Source organism: Phocoena sinus, chromosome 5 (genome assembly GCF_008692025.1).
Source record: "Phocoena sinus isolate mPhoSin1 chromosome 5, mPhoSin1.pri, whole genome shotgun sequence".
Classification (NCBI taxonomy): Eukaryota; Metazoa; Chordata; class Mammalia; order Artiodactyla; family Phocoenidae; genus Phocoena; species Phocoena sinus.
Genome location: NC_045767.1, coordinates 18822909 through 18847913, shown reverse-complemented (window position 1 = coordinate 18847913; position 25005 = coordinate 18822909). Strand labels below are relative to the sequence as shown.

The following is a 25005-nucleotide window of genomic DNA, read 5'->3' as shown; positions in this document are numbered from 1 at the left end:
CTAAAGCTGTTAAATCATTTGTCTTGGAAGGTTTTATAAGGGAAAAAAAAAAAACCATCCCCATAACATCACGCTGTCTAGGTTTGGAGTAAGACAGGTTAGCCATAATTGCCAGGGAAGCTCCTTCTTTTCTTTTTTTCAGACTGCAAGCCAATTTTTAATATTATTAGTTAGACCTAGGTTTGTTCTCTATGAATTTCCATGTTTTAATAAATGAGTAATTACATAAATAGATTCTTAGTTGGTTGATCCACCAGTCCTGAAAAACTGCTCAGAATGGAGCAATCATATTACTCTGGCTGTCTTTCAGTCTCTGTCAAAGTCCTTAATGAAATTTTATTTGATAAAGTCACTTACGACACAGCGTGCTCTTTTAAAATCTTAAAAGTTTACCCTTTTCTTTCCAAAATACCAGAGTGGTTTAAACCAGGTTATATCTGGTATCTTATCTTACATGTGCATAAGTGTATAGGGAGAATTATAGTATTGGGATATTTCATTTGTGATCATCGAATCTAACTCCTTAATTTCATAAATGGGGCAACTTAGGTTCCCAGGGGCTCACAGATTTGCCCAGAGTTGTACAGCTAGCTAATGGCAGGGCCAAATCTTAGAACCCAGGTCTCCTGATCCAATTTTGTTTGTACAACTTCTTATGTCACCTGAGCGTAGAAAAAATTAAATTTTGGTGATACTGTTGCTTCTTTAAATGCAAGGAAAGGACAGTTAAAGGCATACACTTAAAAGACAGTAAAACCTTTTATAATATCTCTTTAGAAGTAACTTTTATATACGAAGGTATAGATTATTTTTCCAACTTAGCAAAAGAAATTAACCAATTTATGTTACTTGTATATACTTGTATACCATATATATATGGTATCTGCCAATAATGTTTGGGCATATCATCTCTCTGCCATACTGCAGAGTTATAATATCCACTTTCAGTCTAACCCAATTTAATTGAACAAAATCCTAAGTAAGTTTTCTCAGACCTTGGGTACTAAATATTAATACAACCTCCTTTGGCCTAAGGGTAGTTAAGACCTGAATGATAAAATAGTAAAATAATGACTACGGGAACTGTTCTTTTGTAGGTTAGAGTAGGGTAAGTTAAGGACCATCTGGTGTTCCTCATAATTTCAAGGCATGTAGGGAAATAGCTGTATGTCTTTGAAATCCTTACTTGATGCTTGGAATTGAATGTGGAGAGAATCAGGGCTTATCACTCTCACATGAAATGAGTTTACTTAGGTTTGGGCTAATCTTTTTTAAGATTACAGACTCTAAAATTAGATTGGTTTTACTACCACGTTATCTGCATAATTTTGGGTAAATAGCCTCTCTGCGTGCCTTTCACCCTATCTCCAATTTCTAGATCTAGCAATTTACCCTATGGTAAAAGGGTAAATAACATAGTATAGTGATAAATAAACAGAGTATAGCTGTCCATATATCATCTTCATCACTGTCACCTCAATCAAAATCTTTCAGTAAACAAAATCTGAATTGTTTCTATGTCAAATCTAAACTCCTCTTCCTGGCTCTCAGGCCCCCTCATAACTAGGCCCTATTTTTACCATTCAGTCTTGCTTCCTACTTACTCTCCGCTCATTACCATCAAATATACATATACATACATACATATATATGTACTCCAATTCAAATATAAAACTTACTGATGGCTAGGCACAATACTACTTTAGGTACCCAATAAAAATCTGTTGAAGATAAAGTTTAGTTTGAGTCAGAGATCCTGCCTTAACTAAAACTTTAACGTTACTTAATACCATGAGAGTGCTTTCAGATAGCATTTTTGAGAAATGATTGATACTGCTTTCAGCTATAATTATGAGTATTAGTTTAAAATTTAAAAACATATATGAGGAGAAAAATGTATGACTCTATCCACCAATATTTACTTAAGTCTCAGAAAGTATCAAAGTAATTATTCTCGTCACTTATACTCCTGAGCATGAAAGCATCTGACCTCTAAGCATGGTACTTCTCTTAAAAACTTCTGTTACTTCTAGTTGCCTATAGTTCTTATTTGGGTGTATGAGGCTCTTTAATTCTGTTCCCAATCTAGCTCTCAAACCAAATATTTTACCATTCCCATCTGTAAAGGAGAGACGGTCCATACAGGCAGACGCTTGGCCCGGGGAGCCCCACTGCCTGCTGGGAAATCTGCTGAGTCAGACAGAGGGGCTGGAGAAGCCTAGACTCTGCTTGTGAGGAGTGTGTGCATGCTGGCTTGCTAACAATCAGGGCAAAAAGAGACCAGCACTGGCGGGTGCCGCCTTGCCACACTTCCCAATCCGAAGGGGTGAATGCCTGGGTCCCGCTTACTCCACACCTCAGCCTGGTGTGAGATAAGGGCAGAGACTCAATCTAGCTGCGCGTACAGACTGGGCCGCCTGAGGTGGATCAGGGCCAAACTGCAGAGACCACTGTCAGTGCACACATGCGGGTGGTGGATCAAACTGAGCAGACACTGTCAGTGCTGCACCGGGCCGTGCCACAATTACATGCAGTGGCTAACTGCCAAATCTCCAAGTCCCTGGGAGAGGACTCGATATAGCTGCACAGAGACAACTTGAAGGGTCTGAGGCGTGGTCTGGGGAGAACCTCGGAGCCTGTGGTAGGTGTGTGGACAGCAGGGGCAGGTCGGCTGCAGCAGACTTGGTCAGCGCATGCATAGGTGGTGCCATAAAAAAGTAGAGTGGCTGGATGCTGCGTCTTGAGCAGACAGGCCCTGGGCAGGAGTACGCAGTGGTACGTTTCCCGTGGGAGTGCTCTGGCTCCAGCTCCACCCACTTCGCACTGCAGGGTGGAGCTGGATGTGGGGCTGGCAGGTCCTGGAAGAGGTCTACCACAGAGGCTGCCCAGGTCCCAGGTGCAGCACAGCAACCTCAATTCCTGCAGTCACAGCCTCCAGCCCCAGTCTACTCCACACCACAGCCTAGCACTGGGTCTGGGATGAACACAACAGAAAAAGGGACGAGACCATGGGCTGCTTCTGGGCGAAACCGTGGGCAACTACAGGTGCACAGGTTCACTGTGACTACACAGGCGTTATATGCTTCTGCGGTCACCTCCTTTGGGGCAGAGCACACACTCAAGGGCAATTGAACCTAACTGCACCCAACCATTAGGGCTTCTTCAACAACTGGGGAGCAGACACTGCCCCCAACAGGGTGGTGACAGCCATGGAGCAAAGAGGAGGCCCTGCTCCTCATCTAGCACAGGTTCTGCACACCACAACACCTATTACAACCCCTATCAATGGGGTAACAGCCAGCACACTCTGAAGAAAGAAGTGGCTGGCATCTATACCAAAACAAGCCCTTGCACTAAAAATAACAGACTCACACAGTCTACACAGGGAAACACCCCTTCAAGATCAAAGTAGATAATTGTTTCTCCTAAATGCACAGAGACAGAGAAAGTTTAAAAACAGAGGAACTACTCCCAATAAAAAGAACAAGAGAAATCTCCTGAAAGAACAAATAATGAAACAGACCTCACCAGTCTATTAGACCCTGAGTCCAAAAATGAGGTAATAAAAATGCTTATTTAAGAAAGATTATCGGGACTTCCCTGGCGGCACAGTGGTTAAGAATCTGCCTGCTAATGCAAGGGAAATGGGTTTGATCCCTTGTCTGGGAAGATCCCACATGCTGTGGAGCAACTAAGCCCACGTGCCACAACTACTGAGCCTGCGTGATACAACTGCTGAAGCCCATGTGCCTAGAGCCCATGCTCTGCAAAAGAGAAGCCACCACAATGAGAAGCCCACATGCTGCAACGAAGAGTAGGCCCCGCTCACCACAAATAGAGAAAGCCCACATGCAGCAACAAAGACCCAATGCAGCCAAAAATAAAGTTAAAAAAAGATTATTAATAAAATTCAGATTATTAATAAAATGAAATTTACTAAGATCATTAATAAAATAATAAAAGTTTATTATTTATTAATAAAATAAAAAAGACTATTAATAAAATTCAGATCACTGTAACAAGGAACTATAAACTAAAAATGAACCAAACAGACAATTCAATTACTGAGATAAAAACCTATCTAGAAGCAATGAATAGCAGACTAAATGACACAGAAGGAATAAGTAATCTAGGAGACAGAATAATGGCAATCACCCAATCAGAACAGCAGACAGAAAGACAAATGAAAAAAACTGAAAGCAACATACGAGATCTATGGGATATGTAAAGTGTGCCAACCTATGCACAGAAGGAGAAAAGAGAAAAAAGGGTATCAAAAATGTATTTGAAGAAATTATGGCTGAAAACTTTCCAAACCTTAAGAAGGAAACATATATCCAGGTACAGGAAACACAGAGGGTCCCAAACAACATGAACACACACAAAGACATATCATAATTAAAATGGCAAAAGTTAAAGTGAGGATTCTAAAGGCAGCAGGAGAAAAACAAAGAGTCAGTTACAAGGGAATCCCATAAGGCTATCAGCTGATTTCTCTGCAGAAACTCTGCAGGCCAGAAGGGAGTGACATGATATATTCAAAGACCTGAAAGGGAAAAACCTGCAACCTAGGATACTCTACCCAGCAAGATTATCATTTAGGAGAGAAAGAATTTCTCAGACAAGCAAAAACTAAAGGAATTCAGCAATACTAAACCTATCCTAAAAGAAATACTGAAAGGTCTTCTCTAAATAGAAAAGAAGCAAGAACCTATAGAAAAAGAAAAACAAGAGGATAGGCAAATATATGAAAGGATTGAAAATTAAATAAGCAAGCACACAGATTTAAAAAACAATTAAAAAATTGGAGAAGTGATTATAACTAGAACAAACAGTAAAAGGGTAAGCATGAAGATGCAAAACAGGGTATCAAAATCACAAAAAGTGGGGGAGGGGAGTATAAAAATGTAAATCTTTTAGAACGTGTTTGAACTTGCATGACTATCAATTTAAAGCAGATACAGTTATGGGTCAACATACTTGTAAACCAGGGTAGCCACAAATCAAAAACATACAATAGATTCAAAAAAACTAAAAAGAAAGAAACTCAAGCAAACTAAAAAAGAAAACCATCAATCACAAAAGGAAAAACAAAAAGAAGAAATGAGCCAAAAAGAGCTACAAAAACAACTGGAAAACAAGGTTTTAAATGGCAACAAGTACATACCTATCAATAATTACTTTATGTGTCAATGGACTAAATGCTCTGATCAGAAGACACAGAGTGACAGACTGGATTTAAAAAAAAAAAAAACCTATAATATGCTGTGGACAAGAGACTCACTTTAGGGTGAAATACACACACAGGTTGAAAGTGAGGGGATGGAAAAAGATATTTCATGCAAATGGAAACCAGAAAGCAGGGGTAGCAATACTCGTATCGGACAAAACAAACTTTTTAAAAAAGTCTACAAAGAAAGACAAAGATGGACACTTTATAAGGATGAAAGGGATCAATACAAAAAACCTGATATTACACTGTAACATATATGCACTCAATATTAGAGCACTTAAATATATAAAACAAATACATAACAGACATAAAGGGAGAAACTGACAGAAATACAATAACGGTAGGAGACTTTAACACCCCACTGATATCAATAGACAAATATTACAGACAGAAAATCAATAAAGCAACAGAGGTCCTAAATGACACAATAGACCAGTTGGACTTAATTGATGTTTACAGGACACTACATCCAAAAAAACCAAAATAAACATTCTTCTCAAGTGCACATGGAACATTCTCTAGGATAAAACACATACTAGGACACAAAACAAGCCTCAACAAATTTAAGAGGATAGAATTTACCCCAAGCATCTTTTCTGACTACATGAAACTAGATATTAACCACAGAAAGAAAACTGGGAAAAGAATGAACACATGGAGACTAAACAATATGCTACTAAAAAACCAATGGGTCAACAATGAAATCAAAGAGGAAATCAGAAAATACCCTGAGACAGATGAAAATAAAAACACAACCTTACAAAATCCATAGGATGCAGCAAAAGCAGTTCTATAAGGGAAGTTCATAGCGATACGGGACTTCTTCAAGAAACAGGAAAAATCTCAAATAAACAACCTAACCTACCAACTGAAAGAATTTTAGAAAAAGAAGAATGCACAAAATCCAAAGTCAGCAAAGTCAGCAGAAGGAAAGAAATAATAAAGATCAGAGAGGAAATAGAAGAGAGATCCAAATAAACAAGAGAAAAGATCAATAAAGGCAAGAGCTGCATTTTTGAAAAGATAAAACAAAATTGACAAACCTCTAGGCAGGTTCATCAAGAAAAAAAAGAGAGAGAACCCAAATAAACAAATTAAGAAATGAAAGAGAAGAAATAACAACTGATACCACCACAAATAAGAAAAAAAATCCTAAGAGAATCCTATGAACAGTTATATGCCAACAAACTGAACAACCTAGAAGAAATGGACAAATTTTTAGAAACATACAGCCTGCCAAAACTGAGTCAAGAAGAAATAGGTAACTTGAACAGACCAACCTCTAGATGTGAAACAGAATCTGTAATTAAAAAAACTGCAAACAATAACCCAGGACTGGACAGCTTCACTGGGGGATTCTACCAAACATAGAAAGAAGAACTTATACCTATCCTCCTCAAACTATTCCAAAAGACTGAGGAGGAGGGAACACTCCCAAATTCATTCTATGAAGCGACCATCACCGTAATACCAAAACCAGACAAAGACACTACAAAAAAAGAAAATTACAGGCCAACATCTTTGATGAACACAGATGCAAAAATCATCAACAAAATACTAGAAAACCAAATCCAACAATACATACAAAGATCAAAAACCAAGATCAAGTTGAATTAATTCCAGGGTTGCAAGAATGGTTCAACATATGCAAATCAATCAACGTGACACACCACATTAACAAAAGGAAAGACAAAAACCACATGGTCATCTCAACAGATGCAGAAAAAGCATTCCACAACATTCAACATCCATTCATGATAAAAACTCTCAACAAAGTGGGTACAGAGGGAAAATATCTCTGTAATAAAAGCCATTTAAGACAAATCCACAGGCAACATAATACTCAGTGGTGAAAAGCTGAAAGCCATCCCACTAAATTCTGGAACAAGATAAGGATGCCCACTCTCACCATTTCTATTCAACATAGTATTGGCAGTCCTAGCCACAGCAATGAGACAAGAAATAAAAAGTATCCAAACCAGAAGGGAAGAGGCAAAATTGTATTTATACGCAGATGACATGATACTCCATATAGGAAACCCTAAAGACTCCACACAAAACTATTAGAGGTTTACCTCCTCCCACAAATACATCAAAAACACAAAGACAAGTGGAATGATTCACACAGAACATCTAGTGAATGCTGGCAGAATGGGAAGAAAACTTCCACATAACTGAGTTAAGACAAAACAATAAAGGAAAAAAAAGAGAGAGAAAGGAATCCAATGGGACCTGAGCCCCAGGGAGGGAGCTGTGAAGGAGGAAAGCATCAAATAAAATACAAGGGGATTCCCAATAAGGTTAACAGCTGAGTTTTCAGCAGTAACTATTCAGGCAAGAAGGAAGTGGCACGATATTTAAAGAGATGAAAGGGAAAAACCTAGAACAAAAAATAATGTATCCAGTAAGGCTCTCGTTCAGATTCGATGGAGAAATCAAAACCTTTATGGACAAGCAAAAGCTAAGAGAATTCAGCACCACCAAACTAGCTTTACAATAAATGGTAAAGGAACTTCTCTAGGCAGAAAAGGTCACAACTAGGAGCTAGAAAATTATGAATGAGAAAGCTCACTGGTAAAGGCAAACATACAGTTAAGGTTGGAAATCATCTACACACAAATATGATAGGAAAACCAGAAATTGTGAGCAAAGCAGAGTACAAATGGAGGATATTGGAAATGGTTTGGAAATTAAGAGACCAGCAACTTAAAACAATCTCATATATATATGGCCTGCTACATCAAAACCTCATGGGAACTGCAAACCGAAAATCTGCAATAGATACACACACACACAAAAAAGAAAAAGCAATCCAAACACAACAGAAAAGATAGTCATCAAATCACAAGAGAACAAAAAAGGGAAGAAAAAAAACCTACAAAAACAAACCCAAAACAACTAACAAAATGGCAATAAGAACATACATATCGATAATTACCTTAAATGTAAATGGATTAAATGGCCCAACCAAAAGACGGAGACTGGCTGAATGGATACAAAGACAAGACCCATATACACGCAGTCTACAAGAGACACATTTCAGATCTAGGGACTTATACAGAAAGTGAGGGGATGGAAAAAGGTATTCCATGCAAATGGAAATCAAAAGAAAGCTGGCGCAACAATACTCAAATCAGACAAAACAGACTTTACAGGCTGTTATGAGAGATAAAGAAGGATACTACATAAGGATCAAGGGATCAGTATAAGAAAATATAACAATTGTAAATACATATGTACCCAATAGAGAGGTACTCAATGTATGAGGCAAATGTTAACAGCCATAAAAGGAGAAATTGACAGTTAGCACAATTATAGTGGGGGACTTTCACAACCCACTTTCATCAACAGACAGATCATCCAGACAGAAAATCAATAAGGAAACACAGACCTTAAATGACACATTAGACCACATAGACTTAACTGATATTTACAGAACTTTCCATCTGAAAGCAGCAGAATACACGTTCTTCTCAAGTGCACATGGAACATTCTCCTGGATAGAGCACATCTTGGGCCACAAATCAAGCCTCAGTAAATTTAAGAAAACTGAAATTATATCAAGCAACTTTTCCAACCACAACGTTTTGAGATTAGAAATCACATACAAGAAGAAAACTGTAAAAAACACAAACATGTGGAGACTAAACAGCCAATGGACCACTGAAGAATTCTAAGAGGAAATCAAAAAATACCTAGAGACAAATTACAATGAAAACACAATGATCCAAAACCTGTGGGACACAGCAAAAGCAGTTCTAAGAGGGAAGTTTATAGTGATACAAGCTTATCTCAGGAAACAAGAAAAATCTCGAATATACACCCTAACCGTATACCTAAAACAACTAGAGAAAGACGAGCAAACAAAACCCCAAGTTAGTTGAAGGAAAGAAACCATAAGGATCAGAGCTGAAATAAATGAAACGGAGATGAAGAAAACAACAGCAAAGATCAAAACTAAAAGATGGCTCTGTGAAAAAATAAACAAATCTGATAAATCTTTTGCCAGACTCATCAAGAAAAAAAAGGAAGAGAACTCAAATCAATAAAATAAGAAATAAAGAAGTTACAATGGACAACACAGAAATACATGAGATCATATGACACTACTAAAAGCAACTATATGCCAATAAAATGGACAAATTCTAAGAAAGGTCCAATCTCCCAAGACTGAACCAGGAAGAAATAGAAAATATGAACAGGCCAATCACAAATACTGAAATTGAAGCTGTGATTAAAAAACCCCCACCAAACAAACGTCCAGGACCAGGTGGCTTCACAGGCGAATTCTACCAAACATTTAGAGAAGAGTTAACACCTCTCCTTCTGAAACTCTTGCAAGAAATTGCAGAGGAAGGGACATTCCTAAATTCATTCCATGAGGCCAAAACCAGACAAAGATACCACACACACACACACACACACACACAAATTCACAGGCCAATATCACTGATGAACATAGACACAAAAATCCTCAATCAAATACTAGCAAACTGAATCTAACAATACATTAAAAGAATCATACACCATGATCAAGTGGGATTTATCCCAGGGATGCAAGGATTCTTAAATATCCGCAAGTCAATCAGTGTGATAAACAACATTAAGAAACTGAAGAATAAAAATAAAAAAACCCTATGATCATCTCAATAGATGCACAAAAAGCTTTTGACAAAATTGAACACTGATTTATGATAAAAACTATGAAGAAAGTGGGCACAGAGGTAACCTACCTCAACACCATTCTCAATGGTGAAAAGCTGAAAGCATTTCCTCTAAGATCAGGAACAAGACAAGGATGTACACTCTCACCATTTTTATTCAACGTAATTTTGGAAGTCCTAGTTACAGCAATCAGAGAAGAGAAAGATATAAAAGGGATCCAAATTGGAGAAGTAGAACTGTCACTGTTTGCAGATGACATGAGATTACACATAGGAAATCCTAAAGATGCTACCAGAAAACTACTAGAGTTCATCAATGAATTCAGTAAAGTTGCAGGATACAAAATTAACACACAAAAATATCTTGCATTCCTATACACTAACAATGAAAGATCAGAAAGAGAAATTAAAGAAACAATCCCATTTACCATTGCATCAAAAAGAATAACACACCTACCAACGAAAAAACGACAATCCAAAACCTTTGGGATGCATTAAAAGCAGTTCTAAGAGAGAAGTTTATAGTGATACAAGCTTATTTCAGGGAACAAGACAAATCTAAGGAGGCAAAAGACCTGTACTCTGAAAACTATAATGTGCTGATGAAAGAAATGGAAGATGACACAAACAGATGGAGAGACATACCATGTTCTTGGATTGGAAAAATCAATATTGAGAAAATGACTATACTACCCAAAGCAATCTACAGATTCAATGCAATCCCTATCAAATTACCAATGGCATTTTTCACAGAACTAGAATAAAAAATTTTACAATTTGTATGAAACAACAAAGAACATGAAGAGCCAAAGCAATCTTGAGAAAGAAAAATGGAGCTGGAGGAATCAGGATCCCTGACTTCAGACTATACTACAAAGCTACAGTAATCAAGACAGTATGGTACTGGCACAAAAACAGAAATACACATCAATGGAACAGGATAGAAAGCCCAGAGATAAATCCTCCCACCTATGGTCACCTAATCTATGACAAAGGAGGCAAGAATATGCAATGGAGAAAACACAGACTCTTCAATAAGTGGCGGTGGGAAAATTGGACAGCTACAAGTAAAAGAATGAAATTAGAGGGCTTCCCTGGTGGCGCAGTGGTTGAGAGTCTGCCTGCTGATGCAGGGGACACGGGTTCATGCCCCGGTCTGGGAAGATCCCAAGTGCCGCGGAGCAGCTGGGGGCCTGTGAGCCATGGCTGCTGAGCCTGCGCATCTGGAGTCTGTGCTCCGCAACAGGAGAGGCCACAACAGTGAGAGGCCCGTATACCGCAAAAAAAAAAAAAAAAAAAAAAAGAATGAAATTAGAACACTCCCTAACACCATACACAAAAATAAACTCAAAATGGATTAAAGACCTAAATGTAAAGCTGGACATTATAAAACTCTTAGAGGAAAACATAGGCAGAACACTCTTTGACATAAATCTAAGCAAGATCTTTTCTGGAGATTTTATCGAAGATGGCGTAAGAGTAAGACACGGAGATCACCTTCCTCCCCACAGATACATCAGAAATACATCTACACGTGGAACAACTCCTACTGAACAGCTGCTGAATGCTGGCAGAAGACCTCAGACATCCCAAAAGGCAAGAAACCCCCCATGTACCTGGGTAGGGAAAAAGAATAAAGAATAAACAGAGACAAAAGGATAGGGACGGGACCTGCACCAGTGGGAGGGAGCTGTGAAGGAGGAAAGGTTTCCACACACTAGAAGCCCCTTCGCGGACGGAGACCGTGGGTGGCGGAGGAGGAAAGCTTCGGAGCTGCGGAGGAGAGCACAGCAACGGGTGCAGGGGGCAGAGCGGAGAGATTCCTGCACAGAGGATCGGCGCCGACCGGCACTCACCAGCCCGAGAGGCCTGTCTGCTCCCCTGCCGGGGCGGGCGGGGCTGGGAGCTGAGGCTCGGGCTTCGGTAGGAGCGCAGGGAGAGGACTGGGGTTGGCGGCGTGAACACAGCCTGCAGGGCGTTAGTGCGCCACGGCTGGCAGGGAGGGAGTCCGGGGAAAAGTGTGGACCTGCTGAAAAAGCAAGAGACTTTTTCTTCCCTCTTTGTTTCCTGGTGCGCGAGGAGAGGGGATTAAGAACGCTGCTTAAAGGAGCTACAGAGACGGGCGTGAGCCGCGGCTAAAAGCGCGGACCCCGGAGACAGGCATGAGACGCCAAGGGTGCAGCTGCCGCCACCAAGAAGCCTGTGTGCAAGCACAGGTCACTATCCATACCCCCCATTCCAGGGAGCCTGTGCAGCCCGCCACTGCCAGGGTCCCGGATCCAGGGACAACTCCCCCAGGAGAACGCACAGTGTGCCTCAGGCTGGTGCAACATCACGGTGGCCTCTGCCGCCGCAGGCTCGCCCGGCACTCCGTGCCCCTCCCTACCCCCGGCCTGAGTAAGCCAGAGCCCCCGAATCAGCGGTTCCTTTAACCCCGTCCAGTCTGAGCGAAGAACAGACACCTTCTGGCAACCTACACGCAGAGGCGCGGCCAAATCCAAAGCTGAGCCCCTGGGAGCTGTGAGAACAAAGAGAAAGGGAAATCTCTCCCAGCAGCCTCAGAAGCAGCGGATTAAAGCTCCACAATCAACTTGATGTACCCTGCATCTGTGGAATACATGAATAGATTACGAATCATCCCAAATTAAGGAGGTGGACTTAGAGAGCAAGATTTATGATTTTTTCCCCTTTTCCTCTTTTTGTGTGTATGTGTATGCTTCTGTGTAAGCTTTTGTCTGTATAGCTTTGCTTCCACCATTTGTCCGAGGGTTCTATCCATTCGGTTTTTTAAAATATTTTTTTCTTAATAAATACTTTTTATTTTAATAACTTTATTTTATTTTACTTTATCTTTCTTTCCTTCCTTCCCTCCTTTAGACAATGAATCATCCCAAACTGAGCAGGTGGACTTTGAGAGCAAGATTTATGATTTTTTCCCCCTTTTCCTCTTTTTGTGACTATGTGTATGCTTCTGTGTGAGATTTTGTCTGTATAGCTTTGCTTCCACCATTTGCCCTAGGGTTCTATCCGTCCGTTTTTCTCTCTTAATAATTATTTTTTTATTTTAATAATTTAATTATATTTTATCTTACTTTATCTTCTTTCTTTCTTTTTTTCCATCCTTCCCTCCCTCCCTCCTTCTTTCCTTTTCTTTTCTCTTTACTTCCTTCTTTCTTTTCTTTCTTTCTTTCTCCTTCCTCCCTCCCTACCCTCCCCCCTTCCTCCCTCCCTCCCTCGCTCCCTCCCTTCCTATTGTTTCTTTCTACTTTTTCTCCCTTTAATTCTGAGCTGTGTGGATGAAAGTCTCTTGGTGCTGCAGCCACGAGTCAGTGCTGTACCTCTGAGGGAGGAGAGCCAACTTCAGGACACTGGTCCACAAGACACCTCCCAGCTCCACATAATATCAAATGGCGAAAATCTCCCAGAGATCTCCATCTCAACACCAACACCCAGCTTCACTCAATGACCAGCAAGCTACAGTGCTGGACATCCTATGCCAAACAACTAGCAAGACAGGAACACAACCCCATCCATTAGCACAGAGGCTGCCTAAAATCATAATAAGTCCACAGACACCCCAAAACACACCACCAGATGTGGACCTACCCACCAGAAAGACAAGATCCAGCCTCATCCACCAAAACACAGGCCCTAGTCCCCTCCACCAGGAAGGCTACACAATCCACTGAACCAACTTTAACCACTGGGGACAGACACCAAAAACAACAGGAACTACGAACCTGCAGCATGCAAAAAAGGAGACCCCAAACACAGTAAGATAAGCAAAACGAGAAGACACAAAAAGTTAAACAGCAGATGAAGGAGCAAGATAAAAACCCACCAGACCTAACAAATGAAGAGGCAATAGGCCAGTCTACCTGAAAAGAATTCAGAATAATGAGAGTAAAGATGATCCAAAATCTCGGAAGTAGAATAGACAAAATGCAAGAAACATTTAACAAGAACCTAGAAGAACTAAAGACGAAACAAACAACGACGAACAACACAATAAATGAAATGAAAAATACTCTAGATGGGATGAATAGCAGAATAACTGAGGCAGAAGAACGGATAAGTGACCTGGAAGATAAAATAGTGGAAATAACTACTGCAGAGCAGAATAAAGAAAGAAGCATGAAAAGAAGTGAGGACAGTGTCAGAGACCGCTGGGACAACATTAAACACACCAACATTCGAATTACAGGGGTTCCAGAAGAAGAAGAGAAAAAGAAAGGGACTGAGAAAATATTTGAAGGGATTATAGTTGAAAACTTCCCTAATATGGGAAAGAAATAGTTACTCAAGTCAAGTTAATAGTTAATCAAGCACAGAGAGTCCCATACAGGATAAATCCAAGGAGAAATACACCAAGACACATATTAATCAAACTGTCAAAAATTAAATACAAAGAAGACATATTAAAAGCAGCAAGGGAAAAACAACAAATAACACACAAGGGAATCCCCATAAAGTTAACAGCTGATCTTTCAGCAGAAACTCTGCAAGCCAGAAGGGACTGGCAGGACATATTTAAAGTGATGAAGGAGAAAATCCTACAACAAACATTACTCTACCCAGCAAGGATCTCATTCAGGTTTGATGGCGAAATTAAAACCTTTACAGACAAGCAAAAGCTGAGAGAGTTCAGCACCACCAAACCAGCTCTACAACAACTGCTAAAGGAACTTCTCTAGACAAGAAACACAAGAGAAGGAAAAGACCTACAATAACGAACCCAAAACAATTAAGAAAATGGGAATAGGAACATACATATCACTAACTACCTTAAATGTAAATGGACTAAATGCTCCCACCAAAAGACACAGATTGGCTGAATGGATACAAAAACAAGACCCATATATTTGCTGTCTACAGGAGACCCACTTCAGACCTAGAGACACATACAGACTGAAAGTAAAGGATGGAAAAAGATATTTCATGCAATTGAAACCAAAAGAAAGATGGAGTAGCAATTCTCATATCAGACAAAACAGACTTTAAACTAAAGACTATTACAAGAGACAAAGAAGGGACACTACATAATGATCAAGGGATTGATCCAAGAAGAAGATATAACAATTGTAAATATTTATGCACCCAACATAGGAGCACCTCAATACATAAGGCAAAAACTAACAGCCATAAAAGGGGAAATCGACAGTAACACAATCATAGTAGGGGACTTTAACACCCCACTTTCACCAATGGACAGATCATCCAAAATGAAAATAAATAAGGAAACACAAGCTTTAAATGATACATTAAACAAGAAGGACTTAATTGATATTATAGGACATTCCATCCAAAAACAACAGAATACACATTTTCTCTAGTGCTCATGGATCATTTTCCAGGATTGATCATATCTTGGGTCACAAATCAAGCTTTGGTAAATATAAGAAAATTGAAATTGTATCAAGTATCTTTTCCGACCACAATGCTATGAGACTAGATATCAATTACAGGAAAAGATCTGTAAAAAGTACAAACACATGGAGGCTAAACAATACACTACTTAATAATGACGTGATCACTGAAGAAATCAAAGAGGAAATTAAAAAATACCTAGAAACAAATGACAATGGAGACACAATGACCCAAAACCTATGGGATGCAGCAAAAGCAGTTCTAAGAGGGAAGTTTATAGCAATACAATCCTACCTTAAGAAAGAGGAAACATCTCGAATAAACAACCTAACCTTGCACCTAAAGCAATTAGAGAAAGAAGAACAAAAAAAACCCCAAAGTTAGCAGAAGGAAAGAAATCATAAAAATCAGATCATAAATAAACGAAAAAGAAATGAAGGAAACGATAGCAAAGATCAATAAAACTAAAAGCTGCTTCTTTGAGAAGATAAACAAAATTGATAAACCATTAGCCAGACTCATCAAGAAAAAAAGGGAGAAGACGCAAATCAATAGAATTAGAAATGAAAAAGGAGAAGTAACAACTGACACTGCAAAAATACAAAAGATCATGAGAGATTACTACAAGCAACTCTATGCCAATAAAATGGACAACCTGGAAGAAACAGACAAATTCTTAGAAATGCACAACCTGTCAAGACTGAATCAGGAAGAAATAGAAAATTTGAACAGACCAATCACAAGCACTGAAATTGAAACTGTGATTAAAAATCTTCCAACAAACAAAAGCCCAGGACCAGATGGCTTCACAGGTGAATTCTATCAAACATTTAGAGAAGAGCTAACACCTATCCTTCTCAAACTCTTCCAAAATATAGCAGAGGGGGGAACACTCCCAAACTCATTCTACAAGGCCACCATCACCCTGATACCAAAACCAGACAAGGATGTCACAAAGAAAGAAAACTATAGGCCAATATCACTGATGAACATAGGTACAAAAATCCTCAACAAAATACTAGCAAACAGAATCCAACAGTACATTAAACGGATCGTACACCATGATCAAGTGGGGTTTACTCCAGGAATCCAAGGATTCTTCAGTATATGCAAATCAATCAATGTGATACACCATATTAACAAATTGAAGGAGAAAAACCATATGATCATCTCAATAGATGCAGAGAAAGCTTTCGACAAAATTCAACACCCATTTATTATAAAAACCCTGCAGAAAGTAGGCAGAGAGGGAACTTTCCTTAACATAATAAAGGCCATATATGACAAACCCACAGCCAACATCGTCCTCAATGGTGAAACACTGAAACCATTTCCTCTAAGATCAGGAACAAGAAAAGGTTGCCCACTCTCAACCCTCTTATTCAACATAGTTTTGGAAGTTTTAGGCACAGCAATAAGAGAAGAAAAGGAAATAAAAGGAATCCAAATCGGAAAAGAAGAAGTAAAGCTGTCACTGTTTGCAGATGACATGATACTATACATAGAGAATCCTAAAGATGCTACCAGAAAACTGCTAGAGCTAATCAATGCATTTGGTAAAGTAGCAGGATAGAAAATTAATGCACAGAAATCTCTGGCATTCCTATACACTAATGATGAAAAATCTGAAAGTGAAATCAAGAAAACACTCCCATTTACCATTGCAACAAAAAGAATACAATACCTAGGAATAAATCTACCTAAGGAGACAAAAGACCTGTATGCAGAAAATTATAAGACACTGATGAAAGAAATTAAAGATGATCCAAACAGATGGAGAGATATACCATGCTCTTGGATTGGAAGAATCAACACTGTGAAAATGACTCTACTACCCAAAGCAATCTACAGATTCAATGCAATCTCTATCAAACTACCACTGGCATTTTTCACAGAACTAGAACAAAAAATTTCACAATTTGTATGGAAACACGAAAGACCCCAAATAGCCAAAGCAATCTTGAGAACGAAAAACAAAGCTGGAGGAATCAGGCTCCCTGACTTCAGACTATACTACAAAGCTACAGTAATCAAGACAGTATGGTACTGGCACAAAAACAGAAAGATAGATCAATGGAACAGGATAGAAAACCCAGAGATAAACCCACGCACATATGGTCACCTTATCTTTGATAAAGGAGGCAGGAATGTACAGTGGAGAAAGGACAGCCTCTTCAATAAGTGGTGCTGGGAAAACTGGACAGGTACATGTAGAAGTATGAGATTAGATCACTCCCTAACACCATACAGAAGAATAAGCTCAAAATGGATTAAATACCTAAATATAAGGCCAGAAACTATCAAACTCCTAAAGGAAAACATAGGCAGGACACTCGACATAAATCACAGCAAGATCCTTTTTGACCCACCTCCTAGAGAAATGGAAATAAAAACAAAAATAAACAAAGGGACCTAATGAAACTTCAAAGCTTTTGCACAGCAAAGGAAACCATAAACATGACCAAAGACAAACCTCAGAATGAGAGAAAATATTTGCAAATGAAGCAACTGTCTAAGGATTAATCGCCAAAATTTACAAGCAGCTCTTGCAGCTCAATAACAAAAAAACACACAACCCAATCCAAAAATGGGCAGAAGACCTAAATAGACATTTGTCCAAAGAAGATATACAGATTGCCAACAAACACATGAAAGAACACTAAACATCATTAATCATTAGAGAAATGCAAATCAAAACTACAGTGAGATATCATCTCACACCGGTCAGAATGGCCATCATCAAAAAATCTAGAAACAATAAATGCTGGAGGGGCTGTGGAGAAAAGGGAACACTCTTGCACTGTTGGTGCAAATGTGAATTGGTACAGCCACTATGGAGAATATTATGGAGGTTCCTTAAAAAACTACAAATAGAACTACCATATGACCCAGCAATCCCACTACTGGGCATATACCCTGAGAAAACCATAATTCAAGGAGTCAGGTACCAAAATGTTCATTGCAGCTCTATTTACAATAGCCAGGAGATGGAAGCAACCTAAGTGTCCATCATCGGATGAATGGATAAAGAAGATGTGGCACAGATATACAATGGAATATTATTCAGCCATAAAAAGAAACGAAATTGAGCTATTCGTAATGAGGTGGATAGACCTAGAGTCTGTCATACAGAGTGAAGTAAGTCAGAAAGAGAAAAACAAATACCGTATGCTAACACATATATATGGAATTTAAGAAAAAAAAATGTCATGAAGAACCTAGGAGTAAGACAGGAATAAAAACACAGACCTACTAGAGAATGGACTTGAGGATATGGGGAGGGGGAAGGGTAAGTTGTGAGAAAGCGAGAGAGATGCATGGACATATATACACTACCAAACGTAAGGTAGATAGCTAGTGGGAAGCAGCCGCATAGCACAGGGAGATCAGCTCAGTGCTTTGTGACCCCCTGGAGGGGTGGGATAGAGAGGGTGGGAGGGAGGGAGATGCAAGAGGGAAGAGATATGGGAACATATGTATATATATAACTGATTCATTTTGTTGTAAAGCAGAAACTAACACACCATTGAAATGCAATTATACTCCAATAAAGATGTTAAAAAAAAAAAAGATCTTTTCTGACCCACCTCCTAGGGTAATGAAAATAAAAAAATAAGTAAATGAGACATAATTAAACTTAAAAGCTTTTGCATAGCAAAGGAAACCATAAGCAAGACAAAAAGTCAACCCTCAGAATGGGAGAAAATATTTGCAAATGAAGCTACCAACCAGGGATTAACCTCCAAAATATACAAACAGCTCATGCAGCTCAATATCAAAAAAACCCCAAACAACCCAATGAAAAAATGGGCAGAAGACCTAAATAGTTCTCCAAAGAAGACAGATGGCCAACAAACACATGAAAAGATGATCAACATCACTAATTTTTAGAGAAATGCAAATCAAAACTATAATGAGGTATCGCCTCACACCAGTCAAAATGGGCATCATCAAGAAGTCTACAAACAATAAATGCTGGAGAGGGTGTGGAGAAAAGGGAATCCTCCTATACTGTTGCTGGGAATGTAAGTTGGTACGGTCACTATAGAGAACAGTATGGAGGTTCCTTAAAAAACTAAATATAGAATTACCATATGATCCAGCAATCCACTCCTGGGCATATATCCAAAGTAAAGCATGATTCGAAAAGATACATACAACCAGTATTCATTGCAATGCTATTTACATCCCAAGACATGAAAGCAACCTAAATTTCCATGGACAGATGAACAGATAAAGAAAATGTGGTATATATATATATATATATATATATATATATATATATATACACACACACAATGACTATTACTCAGCCATAAAAAAAGAATGAAATAATGCCATTTGCATGGATGGACCTAGACATTATCATGCTAAATGAAGTCAGACAAAGACAATATCATATGATGTCACTTATGTGTTAAATGTTAAAAAAAAAGAGAGACAAATGAACTTATTTGCAAATCAGAAACAGAATCACAGACTTTGAAAGCAGACTTGTGGTTGCCAGGTGTGGGAAATGTCGGGGGGAGGGATAAATTAGAAGTTTTAGATTAACATATACACACCACTATATACAAAATAATCACCAGGACCTATTGTATAGCACAGGGAACTCTGCTCAATATTCTTTAATAACTTAAATGGGAAAAGAATTTGAAGAAGAATAGATGTATATGTATAACGGAATCACTTTGCTGTACACCTAAAACTAACACAACATTGTTAATCAACTATACTCCAAAATAAAATAATAATTAGGAAAAAAAATGTTTTGTTGTTTAAGCTATCCAGTCTATGGTATTTTTGTTATAGCAGCATGAATGGACTAAGCGCCTTTCTGAACTCTGTGCATTTATATATGCAATTCTATTTTCTCAGTCTGTTTTTCTACCCCACCTCCCTTCCCCACCCTGGTTTTTGTTTTGTTTTGTTTTGTTTTTGTTTTGCCTCGAATCTCCTACTCCTTCTTCAAGACCCAGTTTAAATGTTACTTCAAAGGAGAAGTCTTTAGGGGCTTTTTAAAGGTGAAGTTAATTGTTAACAATGTGTTATATGACTACTTTCCCAAATGGATAGTAAGCTACAGGACATCAGGGATACTGTCTTATTAATCTTTGTATTCTTAGCACCTGGCTCAGAGTAGGAGCTTAATGAATATTGAATGAGTGGAATAATATCTTAACAGCTTGTTAGAAACAGAGTTTGTCTTCCTAATTAAATACAGCCATTTATAATTTTTTTGTAGTCATAAAATAATACTTAGGAACACTTAGGTTACTCTGACATTTTTAAGGACTGGATAAGTGTTTTTTGGATTAAATAAGTATCCAAATGATAACAACGTCTTAGAAATGACTTTAAAAATATCTTTCTAAGATATCCCATACTCTTGGATTGGAAGAATTAATATTGTTAAAATGGCCATACTACCCAAAGTGATCTACATATTTAATGTGATCCATATCAAATTACCCATGACATTTTTCACAGAACCAGAAAAATCCCAAAATTCATATGGAACCATAAAAGACCCAGAATTGCCAATGCAATCCTCAGGAAAAAGAACAAAGCAGGAGGTATAACCCTGCCAGACTTCAGACAATACTACAAAGCTATAGTCATCAAAACAGCATGGTATTGGCACTAAAACAGAAATATGGAACAGAATAGAGAGCCCAGAAATAAACCCACATACCTACGGTCAATTAATCTTTGATAAAGAAGGCAAGAATATACAATGGGAAAAAAACAGTCTCTTCAGCAAATGATGTTGGCAAAGTAGGAGAGCCACATGTAAATCAATGAAATTAGAACACTCCCTCATACCATAGCACCACTATTCACAACAGCCAAGACTAGGAAACAACCTAAATGTCCATTGACAGATGAATGGATAAAGAAGATGTGGTACATATATATAATAGAATACTACTCAGCCATAAAAAAGAACAAAATAATGCCATTTCAGCAACATGGATGCAATTATGGATTATCATACTAAGTAAGTAAAAAAGAGAAAGATAAATACCATATGATATCACTTATGTGTGGAATCTAAAATATGATACAAATGAATCTGTCTATGAAACAGAAACGGACTCATGAACATAGAGAACAGACTGGTGGTTGCCAAGGGGGAAAGGGTTGGGGGAGAGATGGAGTGGGAGGTTGGGGTTAACAGATGTAAGCTTTTATATGTACAGGGGATAAACAACAAGGTCCTAATGTATAGCATAGAGTACTATACTCAATATCCTATGATAAACCATAATGGAAAAGAATATTTAAAAAAGAATATATATATATGACTGAATCACTTTGCTGTACAGCAGAAATTACCACAACATTGTAAATCAAGCATATGTCAATAAAAAAATATTGATCAGAGTAAATTAAAAAAATCTTTCTATAATTCTTTGAGCATATCAAAATTCTACACTTTATTTTTCTCTAGATAGAACGTTTAGAAAGCAATTTATAAAGCAGAAACAACTTACTTTATTTCGATCTTGTACAACCAATATTTTTCTAGTATTTTCATCAAATACAGCTCCTGTTGGGGGGGGGAAGATAATTGAGAAATATGAATTTCATTCACCTCAGACTACTCCCACACTATTACCTGTGGTCATCAGAATCCTACCCATCCCTGAAGGCCTACTTCAAATAACCACCTCATTCATGAAGAGTTGTAAATTTCTCCAGCAAGAAATCAGTTGCTCAGTTATCTAGGTTCTTTTAACAACTTAGGAGTACCAATGATGATTCTAGCATATGCTAACTCGTAGGATAATCATTTGCATCTCCTTCTCTAGATCATCTATTCCTGACAGTATAAATAATCTTTCTATCCTTTTTTAGCGTTTAGTGTCCAATTTTATTTTTTTTAACTTAAGTTTTATTGGAGTATAGTTGCTTTACAATGTTGTGTTAGTTTCTACTGTACAGCAAAATGAATCAGCTATACGTATACATATAACCCCTTTTTTTGGATTTCCTTCCCATTTAGGTCACCACAGAGCACTGAGTAGAGTTCCCTGTGCTATACAGTAGGTTCTCATTAGTTATCTATTTTTATGCTAGTATCAATACTGTATATGTGTCAGTCCCAGTCTCCCAATTCATCCCACCCCCCTCCCCGCTTCCTCCTTTGGTGTCTATATGTTTGTTCTCTATGTCTGCATCTCTATTTCTGTTTAGCAAATAAGATCATCTATTAGTGTCCAATTTTAAATGCCTAAAAAGATTTATTGAGTCAATGAATTGACTTTTCCATTCTCATTTTTATTCCTTGAATCACTATGTATAAGCATGGGTTGTGCTCCCTGATGATCCAAATCTCAAATATCTAAATATTCAGTTCAAGACCTCCTCCTTAAAGCACTTAAATTTCTTTACCATGTTATGTACACAATGTTATAACTTACCAATATATTGCTTTGGAATATTCAAGTTCTAGTCCATTGCTTTCATTTACTCATTCATTATATACATTGCCCAGTGTACTAGGCATTTTACTAGATGTTAGGATCTCAAAAATAAGTTTTTTTTTTTTTTTTTTCTCTCTTTGGGTAATCCTAGGTCAAAAATACAAATGACACTAATGATTTGTATTAGGTCCCTTTAAATGCTTTAATTTTAAAATTAAAGATACTGTTAAAAACATATTTTCCGGGCTTTCCTGGTGGGGCAGTGGTTGGGGGTCTGCCTGACGATGCGGGGGACGCGGGTTCGTGCCCCGGTCCGGGAGGATCCCACATGCCGCGGAGCGGCTGGGCCCGTGAGCCATGGCCGCTGGGCCTGCGCGTCCGGAGCCTGTGCTCCGCGGCAGGAGAGGCCACGGCAGTGAGAGGCCCACGTACCGCAAAAAAAACATAAACAAACAACCAAAAAACCATATTTTCCACTTAATCATCCATTCTTTTAATATTAACCGAGCTCCTATATATAATACATACAGGTTCTATGTATAGCATATTAATTGAGATCCTATTATGTGTCAGGTACTTTTCTAGGTGCTAGGGATACAGTGGTGAACAAAACAAAATTCCTCACCGTTACAGGGTTCGCGTTCTGGTGTGTGTTTGAGGAGGTGACAAATAAATAAAAAATTAATTACACAGAACATGAGATGGTGATAAATACTCTGTAAAGGTAAAATATAGTAGGGAATAGATATGTGCAACACAAGGAAGAACTATGTTCTCTGAAATTAAAACACCACATTTTAGTATTTCAAAGCCAAGAAGGGAAACCACAAAGTGAGATATAATTTAATGTCGGATTCTATTAGAAAATATAAACTGTAATTTAATTGGACTTTACCAGGGATAGAATGCCAGGAAAACCTATTCTTAAATTTTAATAATTTGTGATTGCTCAAATTGAACTTTTTCCGAATTCACTATAAACATGAGCCAAAATCAGCACTGCTAAACACAATGTGAGCGACCCCTGTGGGTCACAACATAAAAGTTAAATAAAGCCGAAGAGATCAGGGATTAAACAGAGGTTATTATTATATTATAATTAGTCAGGTACTGTACTAAGTGCCTTAGGTGCATTATCTCAGCTATTCCTCATAATAATCCTGTGAGTGGTATAATTTTGAGTGCCCAAGTTCACACAGCCCTAAAACTGACGTCCTGTCTGGGTCCCAAGCAGGTGTTCTTCTCACTGTGCGACATTGCCCCTTCACCACGCTACAACTGCCTTTTCAGAGGGCTGACATTGCCAACTGAAGATCTACCCAACCATTCATTTGAGAAATATTTATTGAGCACCTACTTTACACCAGACACTGTGTTTAGCCTGAGGATAAAATGGTAAACAAGACAGATAAAATACCTGCCTTCCTGGAGTTTATATTATCGTGGGGTCGATTAAGTATATGACATAATTTCAAACTGTGTAAGTACTATAAAGAAAAACAGAGGATAAAGGGTCAAAGGATGATGGGACTGGCAGGTGGGAGGACTCTATTTTATACAGTAAGGTCAGGAGCTTTCCTGAGGAGATACTTCAGCTCTAAAGAGCTCGATAAACAAAGCCCTGGGGAAGAGCACTGCAGGAAGAGGAGCCAGTAGGTTTAAAGGCTCTGAGGCAGATAAAAGCTTGCTGCATGAAGAACAGAAAGAGAGCCATAGCTCACTCCATTCCACTGTAGGGGAGGAAAGATTTTTTTCTTCTACCCGCTTAGGTTCTGCGTCTGGGACCTGTGAGTTGAACTGACAAAGTACAGATAAATGGATAAGAAGTATATAAATTTTATTTGATGTTAATAATTTTACGTGGCCTGAGTAGGGGAGGAGAACTTCATAGAAAGAAGTGAAGATCCCCCCAAAGTGTTAGACCCAGGGGCTTATGTTCCATTTTAAGAAAGAGGGATAAATTGTGCAGAAATGACAAGAGGAAAAGGGGTGTGGGCTAAGGAAGGTAAACTGTGAAAAAGTGACTAGGAACTATTTGGGGAACTAACAGAATATAATGGCTGTTTTCACGAGGTTTGCACAGATTCATCTCTGTGCCAGCTCCCCGGCTCCGGTGACAAGAATGTTTTCCTCTTCGTGGTAGAAAAGCTCAGAATGATCAACGTGCCAAAGGGGCACTTGGGGTGGCGGGCTGTGACTCCCTTCACCAGCTATGCCTTCTGCAGCTTATAAACAAGTGTCAGCTATTCTCTCTTCACCTAAAAACTCTGTACCTTCCCAGAAGAATTCCTCACACCACCTCCTGATCCCA

The 25005-nt window shown here is 38.5% G+C and overlaps 1 protein-coding gene across 5 annotated transcripts in view; it reads right to left on the bottom strand.

Annotated features, from left to right (window-relative positions):
* Positions 1-25005, bottom strand: part of NUDT6 (nudix hydrolase 6) — a 42780-nt gene that overhangs the window by 11789 nt on the left and 5986 nt on the right. For all 5 annotated transcript variants that reach the window (XM_032632790.1, XM_032632786.1, XM_032632792.1 and 2 more), the window contains exon 3: positions 21762-21817. In XM_032632790.1, the coding sequence (XP_032488681.1) occupies positions 21762-21817 (56 nt within the window). The remainder of the gene's footprint in view (positions 1-21761; positions 21818-25005) is intronic.